Source organism: Thalassophryne amazonica, chromosome 21, assembly GCF_902500255.1.
Source record: "Thalassophryne amazonica chromosome 21, fThaAma1.1, whole genome shotgun sequence".
Taxonomy (NCBI): Eukaryota; Metazoa; Chordata; class Actinopteri; order Batrachoidiformes; family Batrachoididae; genus Thalassophryne; species Thalassophryne amazonica.
In genome coordinates this window covers 38,236,030-38,263,921 of record NC_047123.1, presented here as the reverse complement: position 1 = coordinate 38,263,921, position 27,892 = coordinate 38,236,030, and the positions used below count along the sequence as shown (strand labels likewise).

Below are 27,892 nucleotides of genomic sequence, written 5' to 3'. Positions count from 1 at the left end.
TTTTCTTACTTAACCATCCAAGTAGGTTGCAAAAACTCAAAAATATAATAATGTGTTTTTTCTTGTTTGTGAACTAAAGTTAGAATAATCGTATTGGCAGTGTTCCTCTCCATCTTCAAGCCTGTGAAGAAATGACAGAACTCAACACTAAAGCTGTCAAAGATACTTCACTGAAAATTCATCATTTAAGTAATATTATAATGTAGAAGAGTTACATCTGCAGATAATATGATTTGCGTTTATTCGGCAATATAATTACATATAATACGTAAAAAGTACCGCCAAGTAACACAAGAAAGCTTTCCGATATGGATGCTTATTTACATTGTGGTCCTCAAAAAAAGAAAAAAAGACATGCACAGAAATTAAATAAACTGCAAAACAAAGTCAGCATCTCTCCACCTACATATTACAGCCAAAGCGATTTTTGGCTCAAGCAATCGACAAATATTTGTCAACGGGTCCTACTAATTGCCGACCAAAGCCGTCCAGAACAGACCAGAGCCGTCCAGAAGCATCATTGTACCAATTAGGGCTGATAATTAGTACAAAGACCGACCAGTGGAGCAAAATTCACCAACTATGACCAACTGGAGTGTGGGCATTACATATTTTATTATTATCACATTCGGAGCATGGAGCACACTACAAATGGGGCAGACCAGAGGATAATATTGGAGTGTAAGCGGGCAGAAAAATCTCATCTTGATAATGTTGAAATTATCATTATAAAATAACAAGTTACAATACAATAATTACTTTTCACAACATTTGGAGCACAGAGCACACTACAAATGAGGCGGACCAGAGGGTAATATTTGATACAATGACAGACCAGAGGGAGTTTAAAAAGTTCATCTTGATGATGTTGAAATTGGCATCTGGTCTGTACCCCTTCTGACCCCAGTCATTATCAGTTAAAGAACATGTTACAATATCCATAATATACAAGAGGGTGATGTTGAAATTGGCATCTGGTCTGTACCCCTTCTGACCCCAGTCATTATCAGTTAAAGAACATCTTCAAATATGCACGGCAGCAATAACAACAATTGGTATAATATAATTATTACCAGAAAATGATTTTCCTTCCTGTATGGTTTATATATATGGCCCTGAAATTATAATAATATCAACAATTTTGCATAAAACGCCTTCTGACCCCAGTCCAGAGCCAACCAGAGCTGTCTAGAAGCATCATCACCAGTTAGGGTTGATAATTAGTACAAAGACCGACCAGAGGAGCAAAATTCACCAACTATGACCTATTAGGAGCATGGAGCACACCAGAGGATAATATTGGAGTGTAAGCAGGCAGTAAAAATCTCATCAGGTTACAATACAATAATAACACAACATTTGAAGCACAGAGCACACTACATATGAGGCTGACCAAAGGGCAATATTTCCTGTCTGGTTTATATATACGGCTGTGGTCTGCACTGGATGGCTCTGGTCTGCTCTTGATCTCCTAATTTACCCCAATATACCTACAGATGTGAATATGTTTCTCAGAGAATAATTTACCACCAATTTTGGATTTTTTTTTTAAGTCATTTATTTTCAGACACTATAACACTTTTTTGTCTGGTCTGCACATTTTTTGTGTATATTACTGTAACTGTTGTTGAAAATAAAATTTGTCTGGTCTGCATTTCTTATTACTACAACTGATGGTGAAAATCAATATTAGTCATTCACACCTTTGTGTTACTTGAACTCTGCTCTAGACTGAACACTTCACACCTTTGATGGGGATAATCCACTGAGTTCTCTGACACTGTAAGGGATCATACTAAAATTAGGTAAACATGAATTAACTTTGTAGGGAAAGTTTTGAAAATTTCTTAATCTTTTTTCACTCTCCCATATATTTTATTCAACCAGGTGAGCTTCAAGGCCCTGCTAACATAATTGTATTTCCTGCCTATTAAAGTGATGTTGAAAATAAAGATTACTGTAGCTGATGGAAAAAAATTGCATTTTTTATTACTACATTGATAATCATTATTGTGTGGACTGCTCTGGTCTGCACTAGACGGCTCTGGACGGCACTACTTGAGAAAAAAAATTTGGGAAAAAAATTGAAAACATGTTTATGAGCCGAGTCATGTGATAAAAATATTATATTAATATTTTCCGAGGAAAACACACCTAAAAAAAACCGTAATCCAAATAAAAACACACTGATCAAGAAACAAAGCAAATAAAAACACTCGTGTTCGTTATGCTAACACGTTGCTAGCTTACCTTCTCCTCCACACAATGCACGATAATCGACGGATATTTTCGGCTCAGCCAACGAAAAAAAGCTGGAACTCCCATATCGGCACTTCAACCTTCTCTGAGAAATCGTATAAAACCGTAACGTCGTAAGAAATATTAAAACACCAAATTAAAACGTAAGAACGATCAGCACAGCTCTTTTTACGTACTTATACGTCACTAGAGCACCCGCTTCTTCTGCTGTGTATGAGTTTGGAATCTGCGGTTATGACTCATTAGCGCCCCCTTTCGAAATCTCTGAGTAGCGGGGGGGGGGGGGGCGGAGGGAGAAAAGGGGAGTTCTGATTGGTCAGTCCTGGTCATACGGTAAAGAGACAATTAAAAAAAAACAAAACCTCTTTCTGTGCTTCTAAAATCTTTGTAACGCTTTAATGTCTAAACCGAGTTGAAAACTACCTTCACAATACACAAAATGGCTGATGTAAAACGCTAGGTGGCGTTATAAACAATAAAAACGTTTTGAAAACAATAACTTTCTTGATCCGTGAGTCCAACATAGAAAAACTTTTAAAGCTTTAAAAAACGAAACTTAAAGCTTTATTGTGTTATCCTGGGAAGTGTCGTCTAGCAAAAAACAACAAAAAACCCCAACACTATTAAATTTGATCCATTAAATCGTGAAATTCGCAGTCGTATCTTCTAGAAAAGGAGGCAATACATTTAAAAGATGTTTTGAGCTGATGTGGTAAAAACAATATATTTGGAATTTCCGAGGAAAAAAATACAAACACCAGCACAAACTGATTCCTGATGCAGAAAAGCCATAGCGGTGTCAAAACATTAAATAAAGAAAACTATTGGTGGCCAAACTTTAAATTTTTTACTTTGAGTTTCTTGGCTTTAGGTTTGTCCACGTGTGATGCCATTTATTTTACTTGTGAGCTTTCTCGTTCGCTCTCAGGAGTTTTAATCATATTTTTAGTGTCTTTAAAAAAAAAAAAAAAATACTCATTATGGAAAATTCTGGAATAAGATTTTATATATTTATGCTGTAGGTCAATGTTTTAAATACAAATATAGTGTTTGCCTGTTATTCTTGTTGTGGTATTTTTTTTATTGACATGCAGGTTAGATGAATTTGTAATTACCCAGGTCTCCCTTGCAAAAGGGGTGTGGTCTCAGTGGGGTTAACCTGCTTAAATAAAGGTTAAATTGCTTTAAATAGCAGAATTTCTCTCCTTTTAATGATCTTTCAATTCTTGGTGTGTATTTTGATATAGATATATAATTATTCATGCTGATTATTTGTATATACTTCTATGTCTCTTCATTTTGAAATAAATTGATTGAATTATTGTTCATGTTGTCACTGTTTATTCTATTCTATACTAGTGTTTTGATCGTGTCCCCATTGTCAAGGACCACAATGGAAGTAAGTGTTCACACTTGGTTGCGTTTATCCTTTTATTATCATGACATTTTATCTGTTTTATACAATGCTAAAGTATAATGAAATCAAATACTCATGAATGGAATGACCAAATGGCATCACATTTGGTCTGTGTATGCACCACCTGTGTTAAATTCGCTGTGAAAATTTGAGGCAATTGCACCTCGATCGTAAAGCATTTTTTCGTTGAATTCATTCATTCATTTTCTCTACTCGCTCTCTCCAATCAAACCTCTGCCAGCAGTTAAAGGGTGAGAGGACTTCAGTCCATCACAGGGCCACACATAGACAGACTTATCCTCACTCTCACCTATGGTCAGTTTAAGTTATGAAGTTATGGATATTTAGCACAGTTGTCTCACAGCAAGGTTATGGGATCAATTCCCACCTGCAGCCTTTCTGTATGAAGTTTGCATGTTCTCCCGTGTTTGACTTCTGGGATAGGCTCCAATCCCCCGTGACCTGATCTTGGATAAGTGGTTGAAGATGATTGTGTGTGTGTGTGGTATGGATATTAACACTTTAATTGGAAATGGAAAGAACAAGACCAGTTTACAGCTAAGTGAAAGAATCAATGAAACAAAAAAATCTTTAAGCTTTAAAACATTTTAATGCAGGAAAAAAAAAAAGTTGAGGAAAACTCATTGCAACTGTCTGCAATAAACGTTGACATCAACTTAAAATCAGATGTTATATTTGTAGGCCCAAAAAGAAAAAAAAGTCTGTACAGCCACTGTCTTCCTCCTGTAATGACGCAGCCAGCGGGCTCAACAGCACCGCGTGTCAGGAGTCGCTCAGAGTCACACAACATTTTACATGAGATTACGTCAGTCGTGCTGGTACCATTTTCACCAAACTTGGCGTTTGTATTATTTATAGTGACCCCAAGAAGCCTATTGATTTTAGGGTCAACAAGTCAAAGGTCAAGGTCACTGGAGCCTGTAACAGCCCGAGTGTCATTGGATTTTTTGCAAACAGAGTATTACAAGCAATATGCAGTATTATTACTGTAAAGAGAAGCTGATGGAAAACACTTGGCCTGTGTGAAGAAATCATTTCCATAAAAGTATTTACCCCAAAGGAGTAAACAGGATGCAAACAGCAGACTGTTGCCTCAGGCTGCAGAGGTTTCTCAGCAAAAAAATAAATTCAGTTCAAGTTCTCCATAACAACCACGATAAGAAAACCTGGAAGTTCAATCCCAAACCCAAAGCCCCCCCCCACACACACACACCAAACCCAAACTTGCAGGTTGGTTGTCTTCTTTACTTTGGAAGTCTTCTGAGCTCCTGACTGCCTTCCTCATAGAGGCAGAGCGCCCTCATCTGGTGAATCACTGAAGCTTCACTGCAGCTGGAAAATAATTTTTCCAGCTTTTAGATTTCAACAGCTCACAGACACAAAAAGTCCAGATTTAATGAAATTAACATCACTGAATAACAAACACATCCCCTGGTCAAAATATGACTTCTCTCAGACATACGTTTACATACACCACAGCTAATTCAGTTCCCCCAACTGCACAAATCCTGTTTCATGAAACGTGCATCTGTATGCACTCTGACCTCACAGACACAAGGTCCTGGGTTCAAGCCCCTTGTCCTTGTGCATATGGCGTTGCATCATGAAGGGCAACTAGTGTAAAACTTGTGTTAAATCAGGATGAAGATCCATATTGGATCTACTGCAGTGAGCCAGAGTCAACAGAAGCAGCCAAAAGATGGTTTTAGTCACAGTGGCAGACTTTCAGCAGGTCAAGAGCTCACATACACCAAGATGAAACATCAAGGAAGATTCCAGAACATTCTAAAAACTGACAGAATGACAAGTGAGCTGGAAATCCAAAATTACACACTGAGCTGCACTTTCTTCTGTGTAAGAACAAGGGAGAAAAAAAGAAAAAGTCTAAGGAATTAATTCAAACGATCTGGGACACAGTTTTGGATCTCCAGAACTTCAGTTCCTATAGAAGGTTCATGGTACCACAAGGATCACACAGACTTTACATTATTAAGGAAAGCCTCCCAAATGAACAAGCAGGAATGAATGAACGTTTGTCCCAAAAGTCCAACAGAACATCAGGATCACATGGAAGGAACTGAATAGAACTGAAGGCATCAGTTAGAAATGTGAGGCGATCCATCTTGAAGAGCACGCTCCATCAACACGAAGTCTGCTCGTCTGAACCTCTGTCCTCAATGATGGAGAGTTTGTTTGGTTCCAAACTTCTTATTTTAGCTAATAATAGATTGTACATTTGCTGGTCTCTGAAAGAGGAACCTGGTTTGTCTATAATTATGCTCCAGAACCCTTGAATTATTTATATTCCCCCACTCTTCAGTTTAAAAAAACGGGTTTCTCAATTAATCCTGAATTATTATTCATTCAGATGTTTTTAAAAATAATTCAGTTTCTGGAATCTTTCATGTGGTTTGAAGAGGCACTCAAAACAGCTTGTTTTATTTTCAGTTCTCTTTAAAGTCAACGCTCTGATTTAATGCTAATTTTTAATAATAATTTTTTAATAATTTAAATTGTAATAATTTTTAATAATTTCATTTCATAAAATGTTATTACGTGTTATAGCAGAAAACTGAACCTCTTTCAGTTAATGTGTTTGTCAAGTTACGCTCAGAAGGCCACATTTGTACATTAGCCATGCTAGTTAGCTTCACACAAGAATGTTGTGACTGAGCTAAGACATTTAGCTTGCTATCTGGGTAATACAGTTAAACAGTTGAAGGAAACATTTTCACTCTTCACTCTGGTCACAAATTTGTTTTTGGAACAATCCCCCCCAGCAGCATTTGTGTGACATAACGAGCTAGCAATTTGCTTCCGTTAGCCAGATGAAAATAGCTTGTGAGCGTTTATAACCAAAACAGACATCATGAAATACCAGACTGGTGTCATTATAGTCACAGACAGAACTGAATAAGTCTGTAACTCATTGCAGATTTACATCAAATCATTTTAAATTGTACACGAGGACAAATTTCCCACAATCCCCTGCAGCATTCTGGCCTTGACACATGTTTTTTTGGTTTTTGTTACACCTGATATTTCATTATGAGTTGGATAAGGACAGATTAATATTATGGATAAATTTAATTTAATTAGCTTAAAATGCACCAAATTATCGCAAAAGCCGTCTCAAGGCGCCTTACATAAAACAAGTCAACATAAAATTGAATAAATAATTAGAAATGAATAAAAAAAATTCAAATACATAAATAAAAACAGAAGTAAAAGAATAAAACAAAAGTAAAAACTATCCATAAGAAAGAGAATAAAAATAGGTTTTGAGTCTTGACTTAAAAATGTCCACGGACTCAGACGGCCTCACGGTCGCAGGAAGACTGTTCCACAGGGTCGGTGCACGATACGAAAAGGCTCTTTGACCTGAGAATGTTTTTGTGTCCCCTGTGTTTCTGCTAACAAAGAAGCTAATGGCGCTCTGTGGCTTTGATTAGCTAAACCCTTTAGCCTGAAGATGAATAGCTCAGCGTGAACTCAGTTCTTCATAACCGAGTCTGCAGGATTTTAGGTTTCATCCCTCCCGTTACTGCTCATTTGTTCAGCGTTTATCTGCATTTTGTGATCTTTTGTTGTGGAAATGGACATTTTTTCCTCTATTTTTGTCGTTTCTGCTGTGCTCAACTGGAAGAGCACTCACTGCATTCTCACGTACGGCTTCCACACATGCAGGTTTTTGACGTTTCCTCCAGCTGTGGATGCAGAAGCTGGCTGCAGAGGCCGCGGGTGAAACGGTTTGGTGTTAATTAACAACCCAATACAGATGATTAATCGTTTCAGCACAGAGTGTTTCAACTTTGTTTAGTCTTTGTTCAACTTTGTTCAACTTTATGTAGTCATGAGGGGAGGTGATGTTCTAGTGGTTAAAGCGTTGGGCTTGAGACCAGAGGATCCTCAGTTCAAATCCCAGCCTGACCAGGACCGGGCCCTTGGGCAAGGTCCTTAATCCTCTAGTTGCTCCCCGTGTGTAGTGAGCACCTTGTATGGCAGCACCCTCACATCGGGGTGAATGTGAGGCATCATTGTAAAGCGCATTGAGCATCTGATGCAGATAGAAAAGTGTTATATAAATGCAGCCCATTTACCATTTATTTATGATCTACCATTTACCATTTATTCATCTTGGACATGTGGGGTGTCTCCCTGGACATAATCCAGAATGTAGCTGCCTCAGCGCTGAGAAAAAGCCAAGGACACAACCACTCTTCACCTGGTGGCTGCACACAAATGGTTATACTTGAGAGGTGAGGATGGACCGGGCGCTTGTCTGCGTGGTTTCCATCCAGGACATTAGGTGGTTCCGTAGTGTGGCGGTCACGGTGACACCAGCACACGACTCCACTGTGAACCCTGATTAAACTCTGGCACCTCCCCTCAGATAAGTCCTTGCTCCACCCAGTAAAGTGGTTCCACAGTTCAACCATCATTTTTCCTTTGACCTTTTGGTAAATTTGTCTTCTTTCTTTGTTTCTTAAACTTGCATCTTTTCCTTCAGCAGTAAAACCACAAACTCAAACTGCTTTGCACTAAAAAGCCTTTTACTGTGTGAACAGACTGACTCTGTGTTCAAGTCACAACGGAAAAAGCATTATTACAAAAAAAAAGAAATAAAAAACTTAGCAAACTTGTGACAGCGGCTGAGCGAGTGTTTTGATCTGTGTTCCTGCTACAGTGTGAAGCGTCACGCTGAGACAATCTGAGCAGCGCATCATTAGCCTGCAAGGTTTTAGCCTGACACATGAAAGGCAGATCATCATACAACTGCCGGGGGGGGGCTGCCTGCACAGGAGGCGCGCAAAGGTCTGCAGCCGCCGCTGTGACGCCTCTTGTTCCCCAAACTGGAGGGTGTTTAGCAGCTGACTTCCAAATGATTGGGGTTGGCCTCATTAGGAGAGAGGCAGCTTAAGACGCCATCAGTCCACACAGCTCATTACACAGACGGACAAAAGGCGTCAGGGAGGAGAAGTCAGTAATGAAAAGGAGCAAAACTCTGAACGCAGGAGAATCGCCCACAGATTTTCAGTGGAGCTGCAAAAGAAGATTCAGCTCATTTATCAACGTGTTTTATTTCTGATGACTTCTGAATAAAGTCAGCGTGTTTTACCCCAACGCCAGGAGGAGCAACACCAGCAGGCGTCTTCAGGTGACCGCCATCAAACCGCGAAACCCACTGGGAAAAGCCCAAAGCTCCGATACCTGCAGAAAACAGGTGTCAGATGACTTTGTTCCATCATTCATATGTGTACGTGCAGTCAAAATCAGGATGATCTCAATCAGAAATCCATCATGACTGTGAACACTATGGGTCAGAAGTTCAAACATCACATTTAAAAGAAAAAAAAAAACATCTTTTAGTGCAGCAGACAAATGCATTTATCATAAAAATCTTTCATTTTCTGATACAAACACCAAAGTTGGCATAATGTTACTTCCTGGTCTACTTGCAAAAAGATGTCAACCGCTTCAGTTTTCAAGATAGTGGCCATTTTTTCCAAGATGGAATATGTATTGTCATCATATATTTGCTCAGTCTTGGTTTATTTCAGTGTTGTATCTGTTAAATATTCTATACTGAGCACTAGGGGGGATTTGACAATTAACTTCAGGCAATATTTTCATGCTTTTCAGATGGATTGTATGTTTTTAATAAGTAGGAGAATGTGCACGCTGCAGAACATGTGATAGTGTTTGGGGTGTCAGGGTTTAGAAGTAGATGTAGTACTTTGGCTTTTTTTGGATGAAAACTAGTCCTCACTGCTTACTGAATGTTTACCTACGGGTCCAAATAGTTGCTTGTGCACAACAATGACCAGTAAACTGCTGGTGTGTGATCTAAACTAGGTGAGAGAGACTGAGGGAGAATATATATATATATATATATATATTCATGTGGCTAAAGGCTTTTTCTTTTTTTTTTTTTTTTAAAGAAAAGGACTTCTCATAAGTATTTGTATCAAATTTTGTGTGTGCATCATCTGCTGCACTATTTACATGTTAAGATTTGGTTCCATCTCAACTTTGTCATAAATCATTTCAGCATTTGAACAAAAGTTCTATCAATCAAGGTTATTATTTATTTAGAGTATAATCTTACTGGTCATAAATTAATTCCACACGTCTGTAATGTGAACGGTGTCTGTTAAATAAAACAGTCGCGTTTGATTGGTATCAGTTTCAGAGTTTGTTCGTTCTGACGCTTGGTAGCTCTGTCAGATTTCAGTTTCTGGGTTAATGCTTCGACATGGCGACGATCTATTTCAGAGCAGAAAAAGAAATTCAAGAAAATGTTTGACAGCTTTTTAAACAGAAACATCAAGTTTTCCTTTCTGCCAAACTCTTGTGTGTGAATAATGGAAGTGAAGCTGTGCAGAAATTAAAGTAGTAAAATATAACTGCTGCCTCGCAGCAGGAGGCCGAACACAAACGCTGCCCACAATCACCAAGAAATAATCATCACTCCTCAACTTCTTTTTGGCCAAGTTTGGAAGGAGGATGAACCAGATTTGTTTCAGATAAAACGAGCATAAAAGAGTGAGCGTGTGATGGTGCTGATAAATGAACAGAGGAGGATTTTCTCTTTTTTTTTTTCTTTTTTTTTTTTTACATCAAACGCTCCATTTCAAATCTAGAACATCCACTTCAGACAGCTGCGCTTGGCCTCTAATTTGTGACAAACAAATGTGTAAAACGGCTTCCCAGGAGGCACTGGGGCTGACCGCCGACGCTTTTCAGGCACCACGCTGCGTGGTGGCGGAGAAACAAAAGCATCCCCATGCAGCGGGGAGGCTTTGAAGACCAGCTTTAATGGAAGGGATGACAAACACCTTCACACTGATCAGAGGCATCACGTGCACCACAACCCGTTTAGGACACGTCCAGCTCTGATTACAGAAGGTCATTAGAGGTACAGAGACGGAGAATCATCCCTCACAGGTCCAGATATGTCTCCAGGGAAAACACAGTACATGTCATAATGTGCAGCGCTGTTAAAGTGTCAACTCTGGAGTTATTACAAAAAATGATGACAATTAAAGACAAATAAATATATTATTAGAATATCAAAAACATGTCCCTTAAAATCAGAGAGACAACAAATCTCTGAAACATGAAATAAATAAAAATATCAAAGTCAAAAACAACAACGCTCATAACTATATGTGCCGCCGTTAGCAGAACAATAATAATAACGGCAATCTGAGATTTCTGACTGACCTGGATCAGCTCCAGAATTCAGTGAAGTCTTCCGTGGTCTAATATCTGTGGTGAAAATTTGGTGAGAATCCGTGAAGTAGTTTTGAAGTAATCCTTCAAAGCCTATATAAAGTGAAATATTGATCCAGAATCCAGATCGCCTCCAGAATTCAGTGAAGTCTTCTGTGGCCTAATATCTATCTGTGGTGAAAATTTTGTCAAAATCTATACAGCAGTTTTGACGTAATTTAGCTAACAGAATAAATAAACACTGATGATTTTATTACGCCCTTGGCAGACGTAATAATAGCAGGAAACCGATGGATTGCCTACTCCGGGTAGGGAACGAGGTCTTGCCCCAAGTAGGAGTTCAAGTACCTTGGGGTCTTGTACAATGAGGGGACAATGGAGTGTGAGATTGGCCGGAGAATCAGTGCAGCAGGGAAGGTGTTGTATTTGCTCTAACGTACTGTGACGATAATGGAGCTGAGCCAAAAGGCTCTCGATCTACTGGTCAGTCTTTGATTGACACAAATCTGCACTTTCTTGGACTTAATTTCCATCAAAAAATAAGAAATACAAACAGTGTGGGCTCAAAAACTAGGTTAACTGTGTAAGAAAGAGACTGGCGAGGAAAGCCACCAAGACACTCATGCTGAATGAGTTACAGGCCTTTGTGGCTGTGATTGGAGAAACTGCATCACCAGTTATGCAGATTGACAGTGGAATGGAACTTAGATTTTCTTTAAAATGAGATGCAAAATTTCAGCTAAGGTTTGCCAGAAGGCACATGGATGGCTTGAGCTGAGATTTAATGCTTTTATCCACCTCCACCTCCCCCCCTTTCCTTTTCTGTTTTATTTAAATCCTTCTCTGTTTCACCATCAATCTTTGACTGGTGATGCAACAGACAAAAGTTGCACGATGCACAATTTCTCCACACTCACAGAAGCCCAGATGCCCAGATTTGTCTGGGCATTTTGGTGGCTTCCCTCACTAGCCTCCTTCTTGCATTCAGTTTTAGAGACGCGCCTACTCCAGATAGATTCACCGTACAGCACCATAGTGTTTGTGTTTCCTAATGACTGATTTTGGCTTTGATATTTTCATTTATGTCATATTGTAGAGCTGTTTTCAGGCAGCGTGATGGACAAGCAGTTTGTGCGCTTACTTCCAAAATAGAAGGTTCCAGTTCAAGACCTCCTGTGCCATGAAGCTGCCTCAACGTATCTGATGTAAAACATGTGCCAAAAATCAATATGAGATCTACTGTGGCGGCCCCGAATGAAAGAGGGAGGAGCTGTAAGAACTTACTTGCCCTGTGGATTTAAAGGACATAATGTCAGAAACTTTAATTGGAATTCTTTTATAAAATAAGATGTGTAAAACTTGAAACATTTGCAAATTTATTCACAGCTCTGTAATTGCAGAAGCAGATTTTTGTGGGCACATTTTACTGTTATCTCATGAAGTACAGTCAGGTTTAGACTTTGATTTGAAAACTGATATGAAGGAAGGGTTGGAATTGTTGCACGTTGGCCACATTATGGACTCTAATCTCATAAAAAAAAAAAAAGTAAAGAGTAAATTCAACAAAACCCTTCAGATGGACTCCTTCAGCTGAACCACCAGCTCAGGGAAACCTGTCTGCTGGTCCATCTGTCTGGTGAACAGCAGGTCCGACGCCTCGCCGATGACCACCTCAGCTGTGGTGAACACCTCCAGGTCTCCCAGAACGTGGCCGCCAACCGTCCTGCCCTCTGCGTCCGACAGGCTGGCGTGGAGGTGAGCAGGCGGGTTCAGGGTGCCGACCAGCGAGACAATCTCAAAGCGCCCGCTGAGGTGGATCACCTGACACAAAAGTCAACATTACTGGATCCACACATATTTATCTCATGACCCCAAAATAGAGATAAATTCCTTATAACAGCTGTGGAGGAACAACTGAATCCCTTAAAACTGCCATGAGCAGAAATTATTTTTGCCTTCTTTTATGGTTTCTTCCTCACACAACTTTGTGGTGGTGCAATGCTGGAATTCAATCAAATGTCACAGAATATTATGGTTATTTTACACACTGAATAATTCATAATTTCTTTAATTGTCTAATTGTTAAAGTGGCTACACGAGGACGCAGCACGAAACTGAGTTAAAACAACAGTGAAGCCATTTCATCTGGTTTAAGTTTATTTTTTCTGGAGGGAAGTTGATCTCATTTTAATTCATTTCAAACAGCAGCATTTAAAATGGTTTTAACTTGTTTTCTGAAGCAGACATTTAGTATCAGTAAATAATTTTAAAAATTACTTTGATTGCTTATAAAAACCACCTGAATAATACAAATTTTTTCATTATCATTTTACAGACATTTTGGAGACTTTTCTTTTGACTATAAAACCTGTAAAATTATTGTCAATTAAATTATAAACTACACAAGCAAGATAGTAGTTGATCAAAATAACTTTACTGTAGTTTTAATAAAAATGTGCTTCCTGAATGAGAAATGAGTGTTTATAGTCTTAATTTAATAAAATCACAATTTAAAAGTGTTCATTAAAATATTAGAGATGAGAAAAACTGAAGGAAACCTATAAAACAAACAAACAACAAAAAACAAAACAAAACCCATTAATATCAAATTTATGGTCTTGAGCGTCCCTCTGCTCATCCCTGTCAGTGTAAGCCCCGCCCTCTGAGGCTTATTAATTAAAAATTAACCATGTGTCTCAGTCATCATCATCAAATGGTGCCGGGCAGCTGCAGGCACCTTGTTTGCGTTTTCTGCCGTAGCGTTGGCCAGACGGAGCGTTGCCTTGGTGACGCTGCCCACACAGGTGATGATGAAGGGGGCCCGCAGCCGCCTCTCCTCTACAAACGCCTGCAGACGTCCCAGCAGCTCCTGACCCGGGCCAAACCGGACCGCATGGACCTGCAAGGATGAGCCTTCGGAACTCTGGAAAGAAAAATGCCACATTGTGAAAGTCATTTGTTCATTTTCTCTATCTGTTAAATTTATTTATTTATGAAGTTGTCTTAATTTTCTTATTTTCTTAATTATGATAACTGTTACAATAATAATACTAATAAACATTTGCATAAATTGTTTTTGTTGTTGTTCTTTTTATGCTTCTGGCTGATTTTCCTTCTGTCTGTTTTTAAAGCACTATTAAATTATCCCAGAACTAAAAAAGATGATGTTTAAAAAAAAAACACCATATGTAGCTGTATTTTATTGTAAGATGATTTCATCTGGAATATTTCATCATATAAATATATGTTTTGCATACAAAATTGTAAAACATCTGCTGCTGATAAAAAAAACAAAAAAAAACAATGAATATACAATATTATAACTACTACTGCATGCTGTGGATATATAATGTATATACAGATAACATGAGTGTCATTTAAAAATACTAATCATTTTTAAAAGATTTTTAAATAATAAAAAAAAACCTTCTGATTCTTTCAAAACCCTGAGTTTTTTTGTATTTTTTTTAGAAATATTCTGTCGTGTTTGAGCTCTAAAAAGAAACATGCATGAATTACAGATTAAACAAAACTCTTTTTATTCTTTGTGTGTGCGTATCTGTGTGTGTGTGGTCTATTCAGATCTTTAACAGGATCACCATGGTTAACTAAACACCAGTCTGACCTTTGACCCTGCACACTGTGTGCGTGCGTGTGTGTGTGTGTGGGGGGGGGGGGGGGGGGGGGATCTGTCCACAGTGAGGTTCACAAAAAGAATAAAAAAAACAAAACAGCCAGAATCACATTCTTCACATTTTATTTAATCTTCAACTGAAAACACCTACAGGTTTTTAACATGATTACATTTAATAATTACTATCTGAATTTGTAATAGTAAATTATGTTTCCTTTCCTTTTTGTTTAACAATATAAATCAAGTCTTCTGAAGCATCCAGACACCAAAACCTAATCTGCAGTCATTGTGATTTTATTTGAGTGAACTCAGTCACTTGGAGACATTTCATTCATTCATTTCAAAGAGCTTCATAGAACCACAATACATAAATAAAATAACCCCTTTCACCGAGCGGTCACATTAAAGAGGCCGTCACACGAGTTCACGGCGTCAGATCAACCGCGTCTCTCAGAGTGCAAACTGCTCCAAAATCACATTCATACAGTTTATAGTCAGATGCAAAACAAGATACATACATGTACACACCAAATAATCACAATTTTATCAGTGGAGCAGCACACAATAAGCTAGCACGCTGAGCCCAGTCAAGATAACGAGACAGAGACACTCCGCTATCATCACTAGTCTGCATGTAGCTAAGGACATGGGCCCCAAGGAAGGATTATGTCAATTATATAGACTTTAAAGGTGCCATCAATGACTCACTAACACCAGATGTCACACTAATGTTGCAGCGTCACAAAATAAAACACATGACTTCCTGTTGACACCTTTTGACCACTTTAGGATCTGAAGGTGTTTTAAGTTTCTGAGCTTTTTTTTTTTTTTTTTTTTTGGTGGGGTGGCGGTGGGGGTTCTGGGAAGTGGAGACTCTTCGCCATCTTGAATGCACAGGGTTACGTGGGCGGTCACAACTTTCTTTATAAGTGTGGGGGTGGGACAACACATGCACACTGAGTGCACGTGAGCCCCGCCCTGTCAAATAAAAACAAAGAACAGAAAGTCTGTAATTAAAAACACCCTGAGGGAGTGTTGTTTAATTTTCAGCAGAGACCACAGAACACCATCTCGCTGCTAAATCTTTACAGACAAAATAGGTGCTAGTTGCCATTTAATGGCTTTTGTTTAAAAGGACCTTTAAGAGACCCTAAAGAGATTCTAAAACATAAAAAAATATGATATCTTTAACAGTATTTTGAGCACCAAGAAGTGAAATTGAAAATTTGGTATTTAGTTGTGTGTTGCAAAGGTTTACTGAGCTGTCAGACCAGAAATAAAAATATAAAACTGAATGTAAGTTTTAAATTTTGCTCATGTTATAATTTGATTCATATTTGCACTAAATGAAAGAAAAACGTACTTTTGACACTTTAGGGGAAAAAATAGTTAAAAATCCATAATTACATTCTTTAAAAACACTTTAATCTCTGAAAGTGTCAGGCTGGAACTTTTTTTTTTCTTTACCCAAACAAATGAAACCTACGAAGTTAAAAACTTACCATGGAAGCTCGTTGCACAACTTTGGACTCTGGTTACAAAACCGCGCATGCGCAGTACCCAGTTCCACCTCAGCTTCCCTCTTTGATGATATTCCTAGTCTTATACTGCCACCTGGCGGTCAACTACTGTCCGCAGTTGTAACTGAAAACTTTTGAACAAACTTTAAATTCACAATAAATAAAGAATAAAAAAAAATAATAAGAGAATGGCGCATTAAAAAGAAACCTCTTTAAATTGAATAAATAAAATCTACAACGTAAGTGATAAAACACTAAAAACTGCACATATCTATACATATATATTCCATAAAAAGAACAATAATGTAGATGATAAACCACATTAAAACCTAATCATTATCTATACGGTGTCAGAAATTATATTAAAATAATAACAACGATTTAGCTACATAAATAAAAACAACCTGCAACAACCTGAAGAGATTTAAAAAATAAATGTAGATTTAAAAAAAAACATACATGTGGAATTTTAACTGAGAACATTTATGTACACGTGCACACGCACACACACACTGGCCAAATTACACAGTTTTGGGATGTTAAAAAGGTAAAACAAACAAAAAAACCTCTGTCCCCTGGCTTTTGTTTTTTTGTTTGTTTTTTTTGGGGGGGGGGGGGGGGTAGAATTTTAATGCTTTCCGTTCTAGGATAAGATCAACATTTTCAATGAACTTCATGAAAATAGTTAAATGGTCTTTCTTGTCATTTTTAATTTCTTGCCTGCACTCCCTTGTGCAGAGCTGCCCCAAACTAAAGCTTTATCGCCAACTTTCACAAAGATCAGTTCAGTATTTTAAAGAATGTTTTAAGTATTTTTAAATACATAAATGCGTATTTTTTAATAAAATAAATAAATATGATTTTCTTTATTTATAGGCCGACAGTGGTGACTTGTTTTAGTTTTATTATTTCAAACCTTTTTGTAATTTTATGTTTGAACTAAAACATTAATAAACGGCTCGGTCTGATCAGTTAAAGTATTTAAAATGAGACTTTCATTGCAGCCACATCTGTAAAGTGTGTTTTCGTCTTTGCCGCTAGATGTCGCTGTGGTCTGAAAAATGGAGGACCTTGAAGCGCTGCTGTTTTTTGTTTTGTTTTGTAATCAGATGCACAGTCATGTTACAGTAGTTTTTTTTTCTACAACTCAACAATGTTTAACAGACTTAATATAGGGTCTGTTTCACAGATCTCATTTTTAATATTAATAAATTTATTTAAAATGTTTAAAATCCAGAAAAAGATAGCTAAAAAAAAAATCCTGCATAAAGGTGGTGATCATCAAGTAAGGAGGAGTTCAGTTTATCAGGATTTTACATCGAGACAAAATGATGTTTATTTACTGAGCTTTTTAAATTCCTGTCAATTCTTTGTTCTTTTTGTGGTCAGTTTAGATACAATGGATATTTTAAAATAACAGTAAAGTCAAAATATTTTAAAATAACAGTAAAGTCAAAATGTAATAATTGTCCTTCACGTTGTAACAAGAAAGTATGAAAAATCAAACAAATTTTGCCAAATTCCAAAAAATGTTTTTGTAAATAAAAAAGGTGTATTTAGTGTCTTATTCAACATTGACATTTTCTAAAGCTTTTGGAAAGGTCTAAAATATAGTGAATGACTAGATAAATGAATGAATTGTGTGTCCATCCCCTGCTGCTGGTTAATGCAATAACTCAAAAACAATAATTGTCATGTAACTCACCAAATTAAAATAACATCATGAGGACAAGCACTTCCCCATCTGTTGGACTTTGATGCACTGCAGCAGTCAAAAAAAGAAACTTTGTTTTGCTGTTTATTGCACCTGCTGGATTGCTGATAGTTTAGAAGTGGGCGTGGCTCTGTGAGAGTCAAAGTGATGATCACAGTCACAGTGGTTGTGATCAAGCCTGCAGAAAAGGGTTTTATATGAATTCAGCCACAAAAACAAAACAAACAAACAACAAAAACCATAGAAATTTTAAACAAAAAAGTTGCGTTTAGAGTAAACAATTTGAATTCTGCAACTGGAGCTGTGACAGACTCCTGTAAAGAAACTTCATCTTAAAAATTAAATTTAAAAAATCTGCTTTCAGTCTGCAGAGTCGACGTGGATTCTGTGAGTTGATAACAATCAGGACTTTCACACTGGGAATAAACGCAACAGCTTCCTGTCAGCATCATCACTGGAGCGTGACCTCACCGGGTCCCAGGAGCCCCAACAGTATCTGCACAACTCCAATTTATTCTGCTCATTAACACACAATCAATCAGAATCCGAGGGATTGACAACACACACACAAAAACAACACACTGAACAAAGAAACAAAATCATACAAATTCAGTGCTCAGGCGTCGAGCTTGGAAAAGTTTTGATTTCAGCCTGAAAACAATCGGCAACTTTGATCTCAGTTTTAATAGTGACAAAAATTTCACAAGTTTTAACAGTAAAAAAGTTTGTTTTAAAATTGTTTGATACAGTTTCTCAAACATCACTCATTCACGTTCTATGTAAAATCACACAGTTGTACTTTTTCTTACGCCATTCCAAAAGCCCCCCCCCCCCCCCCACCCACCCACCCACAGTTTAGAAATATTTGGTTTATTACGTTTCTCTAATCCTGTGAACAAACAGATGTAGGTGAACATATGAATGGCTGAATGACCTCTCTGGTTCAGATGTTTTACCTGGTAAAAGTTCTCCTTGTGTGGTCCACTTATGTACATTTCACTTTTTTTTTATTGGAAGAAAACAAAATTTGCTTTATAAAGTAAAACAAATAACAGTAATAGGACAAATTTTGTCAACAACTTTTAAAGACATTTGCAAGTTTATTTTGTTTATTTGTTTATCTAAGAAAAAACTTCTGAAATTAGTTTGGCTTCAAAAAATTTTTTCTTCTTATTTGTATTCTGTTAGATTGATGACAGACATGTTGTTGGTTTTGTTGTTTTATGATTTTAAGGACTGCAACTACACCAACAACACAGAGGAAATTCTAAATATGTGATTAAAATCCTTCAGACTCCAGAACACAGACTGGATTGCTGAAATAAAGATGTAAATTTTTTTGACTGACAAATTCATTCATTCAAAAAGGCACAAATATTGATGAACAATCCAACTACCTCAGCGTTCTTACGCATGGATGTCAAACTATCTTGAACTTTATTACTTTTATTTCATGTTGCAGATGCACAGAAGAAACAACAATTAAACATGGAACACAAGGATGAGAACCCTTACAAACGTGTCCTTCAGCATCTTTGTGTTTTAAAATAGTTTCTGTGAGGACCGACTGCTTCTAGCCAATCCTGAGTTTGTATGTTCAAAACAAGCGAGGACAGCATTGAACATTCAGTCGGGCCTCATATGGTCTCATTTGGGCAAATGATGCAGGACCTTTTCAACAAGAAGGTCTTTGGTTCAAGGCCACCTGTGCTCCGTTCCGCTCGTCTACACAAAGGGCATCCAGCGTAAATCTTGTCCAAAATCCATAATGAAAGAAGCCAAAAGAAAAACAAATGGGGCATTTTAAAGTTATCCCATCTTGTCGGCAGATCTTGAAAACACTGTGCCATTTTAAGGAACCTGCCTTTAATGGGACTGAGCCTTTCATTAGTATTTTGGCTAATAACAAGTGTTTACGATGGTGTGTGTTTGTGCGCTAACTTGGCTGCGCCACTTTCTGACAGAGATTGTTTTCCAACAATAGCCAACTGTCGGCGCCAACACCGTTGTCCATGACAGATGCATGTTGACACATTGCACAAAGAGCAAGCATGTGCACGTGCACAGGGGTCAGCATGTGTCTGACAGTGAAGTGAAGGAGCGCTGCTGGCGGCTCAGGCATCGTTCCACGACACCAGCAGCTCCCAGCGCTGCCTCGTGGCCCCCCTTCACCTTAACTGCCCCCCTTCATCCAGAGCTGTCAATCTCCCAGCAGCCCCTGCTGCAGCTCGCTCTCACAATCCAACCTGCTAACAAAGTGTTCTGTTCATTATTATTATGTCATCTGCATAACAGGACTGACATGTGGTACATTAGAACTTAATAACAATACAGGAAGCACCAGGACCCGAAAGACTTGGACCTTCATTCTCCTACAAAGGTATCAGCATCACCAAACACCTCTGGCCTTTGACCTCATGACTCCATAAGATCTTCCCAGATGTGTGTCATCACCACAGGCTGAACCCCTGTAGACATAAACATCACCGTCAACAAAAGTAAATCTCTCAACAGCTTTGACACTTTCACCATCTACAGATACTCTTCTGATGGCTGAGTCCAGGAACTTATTGAAAACTTGGATCCAAGTCTTTTTGCAGGACAATTGCAAACCCAGACACACAGATTCATCACTCACATTGCAATCAGCATATCCACTGATTCTACAAAGATCACAGCAAGGTCAGTTAACCTTTCCTCGACAACAAAAGAACATAAGCTGGTCTCCTCAACCCAACAGCCAGTCCATGCAAGAACTGAACAGTGTAGGAGCCAGAACACATCCCTGATGAACACCAGTACTGACTGTGAAAAGCAGAGTTTCTGCCCTTGCTCAGTAAGCGTACCCAGATCTACATTCAGCAACTTCTTGGGAATTCTGTAAAGTCTCATGATGTCCCAGAGAACAGCCTCATCAACTGGATCAAACACTTTGCAAAATGTAAAAGTCGTCTGCAAAGAATCAGATATTCACACGTGCCTCTTATGAGTACTCACAGAGCAAGGACACGGTTGACAGTTGATTTTTTTGGTCGTGAAGTCAGACTGCTGTGGTTGCTGACACAGAATCCTTTTAGGAACGACCCCCTTTGCCGGCACGGAGAACACTGCAGTACCTCTGTAGCTGCTACAACCCAGGCTTTCATCCTTTCCTTCTCAAAGAGGGACAAGTCCTTTCTTCCAGTTCATAAGGGCGATACCATCTACCAAATTAAAGCAGAGATTGTGGGTAATGTCAGAACCACCTGGAGGCACTCAGCTCCAGTCCCACAGATCCCTGTCGCTTTGCACAACTAATAACTTGTATACTAATGCTTCCACTACTGCTAGTACTACTACAAACAAATCCATGTTTATCATGCTGCAGGTACTTTGAATGACAATTCCAGCTTGTACTACTACTGCTACTACAACATTTGAACAAGTACCAGTGGGAACTTATGCCATTATAAATTTTTTTTTTGTAAAGTCTTAGGTTTAAAACCAATATTAATGTCAATGTCATGAACAATCGAATAACTAATGTAGCTGCTAGTATTCCTAATGTATTACAAGTAAGTAAAGTAAATCCCTTTGGCTGCTCCCTTGTTTTTACTCAGGGGTCACCACAGTTGATTTGGCACAAGTTTTACACCGGATGCCCTTCCTGACACAACTTCACATTACATGAAGAAATGTGGCAGGGGTGGGGTTTGAACCGGGAACCTTCTGCACTGAACCCAAGTGCACGAACAACTCCAGTATGTGTAATACAATACAATACATATTAATGTATTATAAGTACTGCTAGAAATATGAGGCATACCTCCAACAGTGGTACTAATACTTCTGCTACTGCTGTTAAAAACACAACTGTTCATATTACAAATATTACTAATGTCACTTACAAATGCTCCTCAACATAGTTCTGCTTGTACTATGAATACTGGTAACGGTACTAATACTGCACATACTTAAGTACTTTGGTAAAAATGGTCGTAATGAATGTACAAGCTTTGGATCTCAGATCTTGAACTGAATTGTTAAATTTAATTTTCATTTCAGTCCACAGTGTTCCAGTGCACGCTGAGTCTACGGGCAGGACCATAATTTCTGCCTGAAAACACTAACGAGCACGCTGAATAAACCCCGACCTCACTAAGGACTTGTGTGTTTTTTTTATTGTATATTTTTATTTATTTGTTTTTTTCCTGTTGGAGGGGAGACTTTTGGATGACCTTTTAGGTTTTTTGTACAAATGTGTAAGTTATTCATTTTAGATTTCTGGTTCTCAACCTGGGGTCCAAGCCCCCTTAGGGACATTAAAGGTCATGGGTTGGGGTGGGGTGGTGTAGGGACGTGTCCCATGAGGTCATAATAACACACCTACATGACAATCAAAACTAATTAAAAAAAATCATTTCCTTTGAATGAAAATCACAATTTGGCTGTAATTAGAGCGAGTATCGGTTCTGAGATATGTTTACAGTCGTTCTCCTAAAGGCTTGTGGTCTCGCATGGTTTCACTTATTTGTGTGTTTGGACATCTGTGTCTGAGTTTCCACTCAGCAGCATGTTGGAATGACGTGTAAGAACATGTCAGAGCGACACACCGCTGCACGTGTCCGGTGACTCATGGGAAATCGACTGTGTGAAGTCATTAGCAGCAGAATGTGTGTGTGCTGTTTCACTCTTCACACATTCAGCATTTGGACAGCAACATTTGAGGGAACTGAGGGCAATACACAGTGCATCTGGAAAGTATTCACAGCGCTTCACTTTTTCCACATTTTGTCATGTTATAGCCTTATTCCAAAGTGGAGTAAATGATTTTTTTTTTCCCTCAAAATCATCCTCACAACACCCCATAATGACAACATGAAAAGTTTTTATTTTTATTTTTGCATATTTATTAAAAATAATAATAGAAAAACAACTAATAAATCACAGGTCCATAAGTATTCAAAGCCTTTGCACAATACTTTGTTGATGGACCTTTGGCAGCAATTCCAGCCTCAAGTCTACTTGAATATGATTCCACAAGCTTGGTGCACCTATCTTTGGGCAGTCTGGCCCATTCCTCTTAGCAGCACCTCTCAAGCTCCATCAGGTTGGATGGGGAGCATCGGTGCACAGACATTTCCAGATCTCTCCAGAGATGTTCAATCAGATTCAGGTCTGGGCTCTGGCTGGGCCACTCAAGGACATTCACAGAGTTGTCTGAAGCCACTCCTTTGATATCTTGGCTGTGTGCTTAGGGTCATTGTTGTGCTGAAAGATGAACTGTCGCCCCAGTCTGAGATCAAGATCTCCCAGTTCCTGCTGCTGAAAAACATCCCCACATCATGATGCTGCCACCACCATTCTTCACTGTAGGGATGGTGCCTGGTTTCCTCCAAACATGATACTAAAGAGTTCAATCAGAGAATTTTTCTTTCTCCTGGTCTGAGAGTCCTTCAGGTGTCTTTTGTCAAACTCCAGGTGGGCTGCCATGTGCCTTTTACTAAGGAGTGGCTTCCATGTGGCCACTCTACCATACAGGCCTGATTGGTGGATTGCTGCAGAGATAGTTGTCCTTCTGGAAGGTTCTCCTCTCTCCACAGAGGAATGCTGGAGCTCTGACAGAGTGACCATCAGGTTCTTGGTCACCTCCCTGACTAAGGTCCTTCTTCCCCAATCGCTTAATTTAGACGGGCAGCCAGCTCTAGGAAGAGTCCTGGTGGATCTGAACTTCTTTCATTTACAGATGATGGAGTCCACTGTGCTCACTGGGACCATAAAATCTGCAGAAATGTTTCTGTACCCTTCCCCAGATTTGTGCCTCAAGACAATCCTGTCTCAGAGGTCTACAGACAGTTCCTTTGACTTCATGCTTGGTTTGTGCTCTGACTGTCAACTGTGGGACCTTATATGTAGACAGGTGTGTGTCTTTCCAAATCATGTCCAATCAAATGAATTTACGCCAGCTGGACTCCAATTAAGCTGTAGAAACATCTCAAGGATGATCCGTGGAAACAAGATGTACCTGAGCTCAATTTTGAGCTTCATAGCAAAGGCTGTGAATACTTATGGACACGTGCTTTCTTAGTTTTTAATAAATTTGCAAAAATCAAAAAAATAAATAAACAAATAAATAAATAAATAAAATCACATAGTCATTATGGGGTATTGTGTGTAGAATTTTGAGGGAAAAAATAATTTATTTTGGAATAAGCTTGTAACATAAGATTTGGAAAGAGTGAAGCGCTGTGAATACTTTCTGGATGAACTGCATTTTTAAGGTGAGAACAAGTGGGAACATTTTGCGAAGTGTGAGCTTTGAAGATTAATTTTTAAAGGAGGAAAAATGTGAGACCATTTTGGTGACATAAATACTAATTTTGGAACACAAGAATGTTTTTGTTAAGTGAAACCTTTGGAATGTGAGGACATTTCTGCAGAGCAAGTTTACTTTTTGAACATGAATCTTTTGTATGTGAGGATGTTTTACAAAGAGCTTTGGGAAGTGAAGATACTTTTGCGAAGTAAAATTGGTGACGTTAGCTTTGCAGTGTGATGACATTTTTCCACAGAGAATTTGGTTTTGGAATGTAAGATTTTTGAGAAGTTTTCCTTTTTTTATGGGCTTTGATGCTGTCATTTTATGTTTCAGGAGGCGACTGGATGAACCTGTTCTTATGAAAGATTTGGATGAAGGATGGGTGACCTTTTGTTATCATGAACTCATCCTCCACGCCTAGAAATCAATAAAACACTCTGCAGGTTTCCACACGTCCATCTCGTGTGGTGGATCAATCCTCCCAAGCCCCCAGCAGGAGGGCCGCCAGCTTTTAGGCTGAAATCATGTGTGGAGGAAGCAGTGCATTCACTTCAGGGCTTTCCTGTCTCAGCAAAAAAAGTGCCGTTATTGGTGATACAAAAATTAGCGCCTCCTTCAGCAAAAACCAGTGAAGTCTGTCATCAGGACAGATCAACATGAAGAAGAGATCTTCTGTGAGCCAGTCAGACCTCATGTCCACTGAGTGAGGGAAGCCACCAAGACACTCAGCCCAGCTCTTAAGCTTGAGCGGGTGTGACTGGAGAGACTTGTTGCTTCTCCAGTTACAGCTTCAAGGCAGCAGCTGTACACACTCTGTGCCACCTCGGCAGTGTGCAGTTATGATTCAAGTTTGGGTTTAGGGGCAGTGAGCATTGAGTGCCCCCCACCCCGAGCTTAAACTAATCCCGTTATCAGTGAGGCGGCCTGACGCTGACGTGGCCTGCTAACTGACCAGCTGCTCCCGGTTCTGGCCGCTACAGATCCACTGCAAAAAAAATATCAGTCAGACTGTGGTCTGGATAATCCTGCTTCCCTCCAGCTGCACAAAGCAAGATTCAAAGGAAATGACACCTTTAATTTAAGTTGAATTGTTCACTTGTTTGTTCTTCTACTGACTGTAAAATTATTCTGTATATTATGATTTGATAACCTATAATATCTGATAGTTTTGCCTGAATGTCTCCAGGTTCGATACCCTCACTGAAAAATTATAAAGTGGCATACTGTAATTATGACTTAGTGGTTATTACAATAAAATATGATGGAATTGTGATGGAACAACGAGTGGTGACAGATCCCTTTATATATATTTCTTATTCTATAGCGTCTCCCGCAGCTGCACACCATTTGTCTTGATTAAAGCGATATTTCACTCCAAATGAAATGATTCTAAAGATGTAAAGATATATCAAAGGGATGTTTTCAGCCTTCAGTCTCATTAGTGATTCCACCTCGACTGTGAGCAAAGTTAAAAAAAAAGAAGAAGAAATGAAGCAGGAAGACGAGTGGTTTGCTGATCACAAAAACAACTGAAAGTCATATTTGGTCATTTGGACAAAATGACTTCAAACCCTCAATCTAAGACAGAATGAGCAACAAAATCAAACCCTTTCTGGCAACGTGACCTGGAAGGCTGCCGGCTCACACAGCGTGCGGTGTGAAAAGCAGCGGAGCTCAAGTTCCACTGGAGTCACTGCAAGCGGTGCTAATCTGTGTTCCTCAACAATGTGGCCGCGGGGGTCGTGACCCCAGGTAGCAGCAGTTAGTGAAACCCGGAGATTCTTTTCTGTTCGTGGTACAAACATATTTTAAAAATATTCCACCGTGAAGAAGTTCACTTTGTGGAACTTGGCTTTAAGAAAATAAAATAAAAGAAAAGAAAAAACCAGCTATTCTTTTCAGGGGAAAAAAACCCAAGAGGTGGAGGTGAAAACATAGAATCAGGACTTCATTTCCAACAATCATGAAAAAATACAAACACTATGATACTGAACAGTAAAACTGTCTGGAGGAGTGACTGTACAAGAAGTAGACAAGTGAGGGAAGCCACCAAGGCACACAGACAACTCTGAAGGCACTATTCTATGGCTGTGATTGGAGAAAATGCACAGTGTAACTTTGCATGTCGCACACATCTTCATGGCAGAACACAGAAGAACTTTTTTTAAAAAGAGAGAGAGATGTGACATATCAGCTCACAGTTTACCAGAAGGCACATGGGAGACTTGAGCCAGGATTTGGCAAACAGATGCAAAACTACAAAAACCTTGTCACTGTCCAAATACATAATTAACTAAGATTTTTGGTTGAGGTTGAGAAAAAAAAACTGTCATTTGTAGAATTTTATAAAAACATTCTGTAATGACTGACAGCAGCAGAAACGTTTGTGCACCAGGTTTTGGCTGATGTCAGGCGTCTGCCAGCTTCAGCTCCAGCATTGATTAATAATTTATGGATTATCCCATTATGCCACTTTACAAAGTTGAATGGCTGCAAATTTGCATCCCAATTTGTTGGCTGTGGTATGAAGACACGCTCAGTCTTTTTGCATCACTATTTCTCTTGTAAATGGAATTTGCAACGGTCCGTCCTCACATCACCGGATAAATAAGATTAAAGTGTGCGCATCGTGTGTCTCCTCATCCCTCCTCCCTCCTTCAATCTGGAGCCTGGCCCGAGGGCTTTGATGTGTCCCGGACGGCACAAACCGAATTATGTTCCATTCAAAGAACAGACTCAAAACATCGCGTCAGGCAGCACAGAGATTCTTACTGCACTTTTTCTTTGTTTGTGAGCAAATTAAACAGCTTTCACTCATTCATGCATTTATTTTATGAAATTTATCCAGTGGCGGATCTAGAAGGGGTATTGAGGAAGTTGCACCCCCCCCCCCCCCCCCACACACACACACACACCTCATTGAGCCACTGACCAAAGGTGCGATAAAATACAGGGAAGGTCTTGTGTAAGCAAAGGCTGATTAATGAACCACGGTGTGCAGAAACAGAAGATTTGTCAATTGTGTATTAAAAATGTCGATGAAATAGTCAGTACTTAGTTTCCCAGATTTGCTAGAAAGCAGGAACCTTTCTTGCCTCTGGGCCTCCACAGTAGACCATGTGACAATGCAAACTGAGGAGCTGGAAAGTTCGAGGTGTGGCTTCTGGCAGAACATACTGAAATGTCTAATGTCACCAAAACTCTTCTGTTGCCACCTGATGCACTTTAAGTATAGACTGTAAAGAAAGATAAAATTGTCAAAACACATCAACAACAATCACCTGCAGAAGACCAGAGTGTCATCAGTATATTTTATGTTTTTTAACTGGCTGTGCAAAACATATAAATGAATGACTGTTTTCATGTCGTCTTTGTTCAAAATGTTTAATCTGTGAAAAACAAAGAAATTCTGCACTCCAAACAAAGATGAATCTTCCTCGACTGGGTGAAAAGAATGGAGCTGAAAGGAGTCAAACTATCTGCACCAACAAGAAAATCAACAGCAACAAAACAGCAACGGGAGGTGATTTAAGAGTCGAAGCATTAGTGTCCCGCTGAACACTGCCGCCATTCATTAAATGTCACTGCAAACATCTCCTTTAGTCGCGCAGGTCGTGGTTACAAATGACTATTGATTTGGAGCCTGACACTTTTATCACAAACTCTTATTTACAGGTTTGGGTGCTGAGGCTGTTGGTATTGTAATCGCCACAAACAAAAGGTGCCGCTGGCTCGCCCGCCTGTGTTCTGTGAATACTTCCACATCGACAGCATCCCGGCAGATATGTACAGT

The 27,892-nt window shown here is 39.0% G+C and overlaps 2 protein-coding genes across 2 annotated transcripts in view; both read right to left on the bottom strand.

The window, feature by feature from the left end:
* The window catches only part of xrn2 (5'-3' exoribonuclease 2), a 48,940-nt gene extending 46,495 nt beyond the window's left edge, over positions 1–2,445 (bottom strand). Inside the window, exon 1 of the mRNA XM_034161941.1 lies at positions 2,251–2,445. Within this exon, the coding sequence (XP_034017832.1) occupies positions 2,251–2,325 (75 nt within the window). The 5' untranslated portion in view covers positions 2,326–2,445. The remainder of the gene's footprint in view (positions 1–2,250) is intronic.
* An 8,799-nt stretch (positions 2,446–11,244) lies between these two features.
* LOC117502980 (bifunctional protein GlmU-like) lies at positions 11,245–16,189 on the bottom strand. The gene is made up of 3 exons (XM_034162129.1): positions 16,070–16,189; positions 13,671–13,856; positions 11,245–12,754 (listed from the first exon to the last, which is right to left on the bottom strand). Exons 1-3 carry the CDS (start codon positions 16,070–16,072, stop codon positions 12,506–12,508), a joined length of 438 nt encoding a protein of 145 aa, XP_034018020.1. The 5' UTR covers positions 16,073–16,189; the 3' UTR covers positions 11,245–12,505.
* Between the last annotated feature and the right edge of the window lie 11,703 nt (positions 16,190–27,892).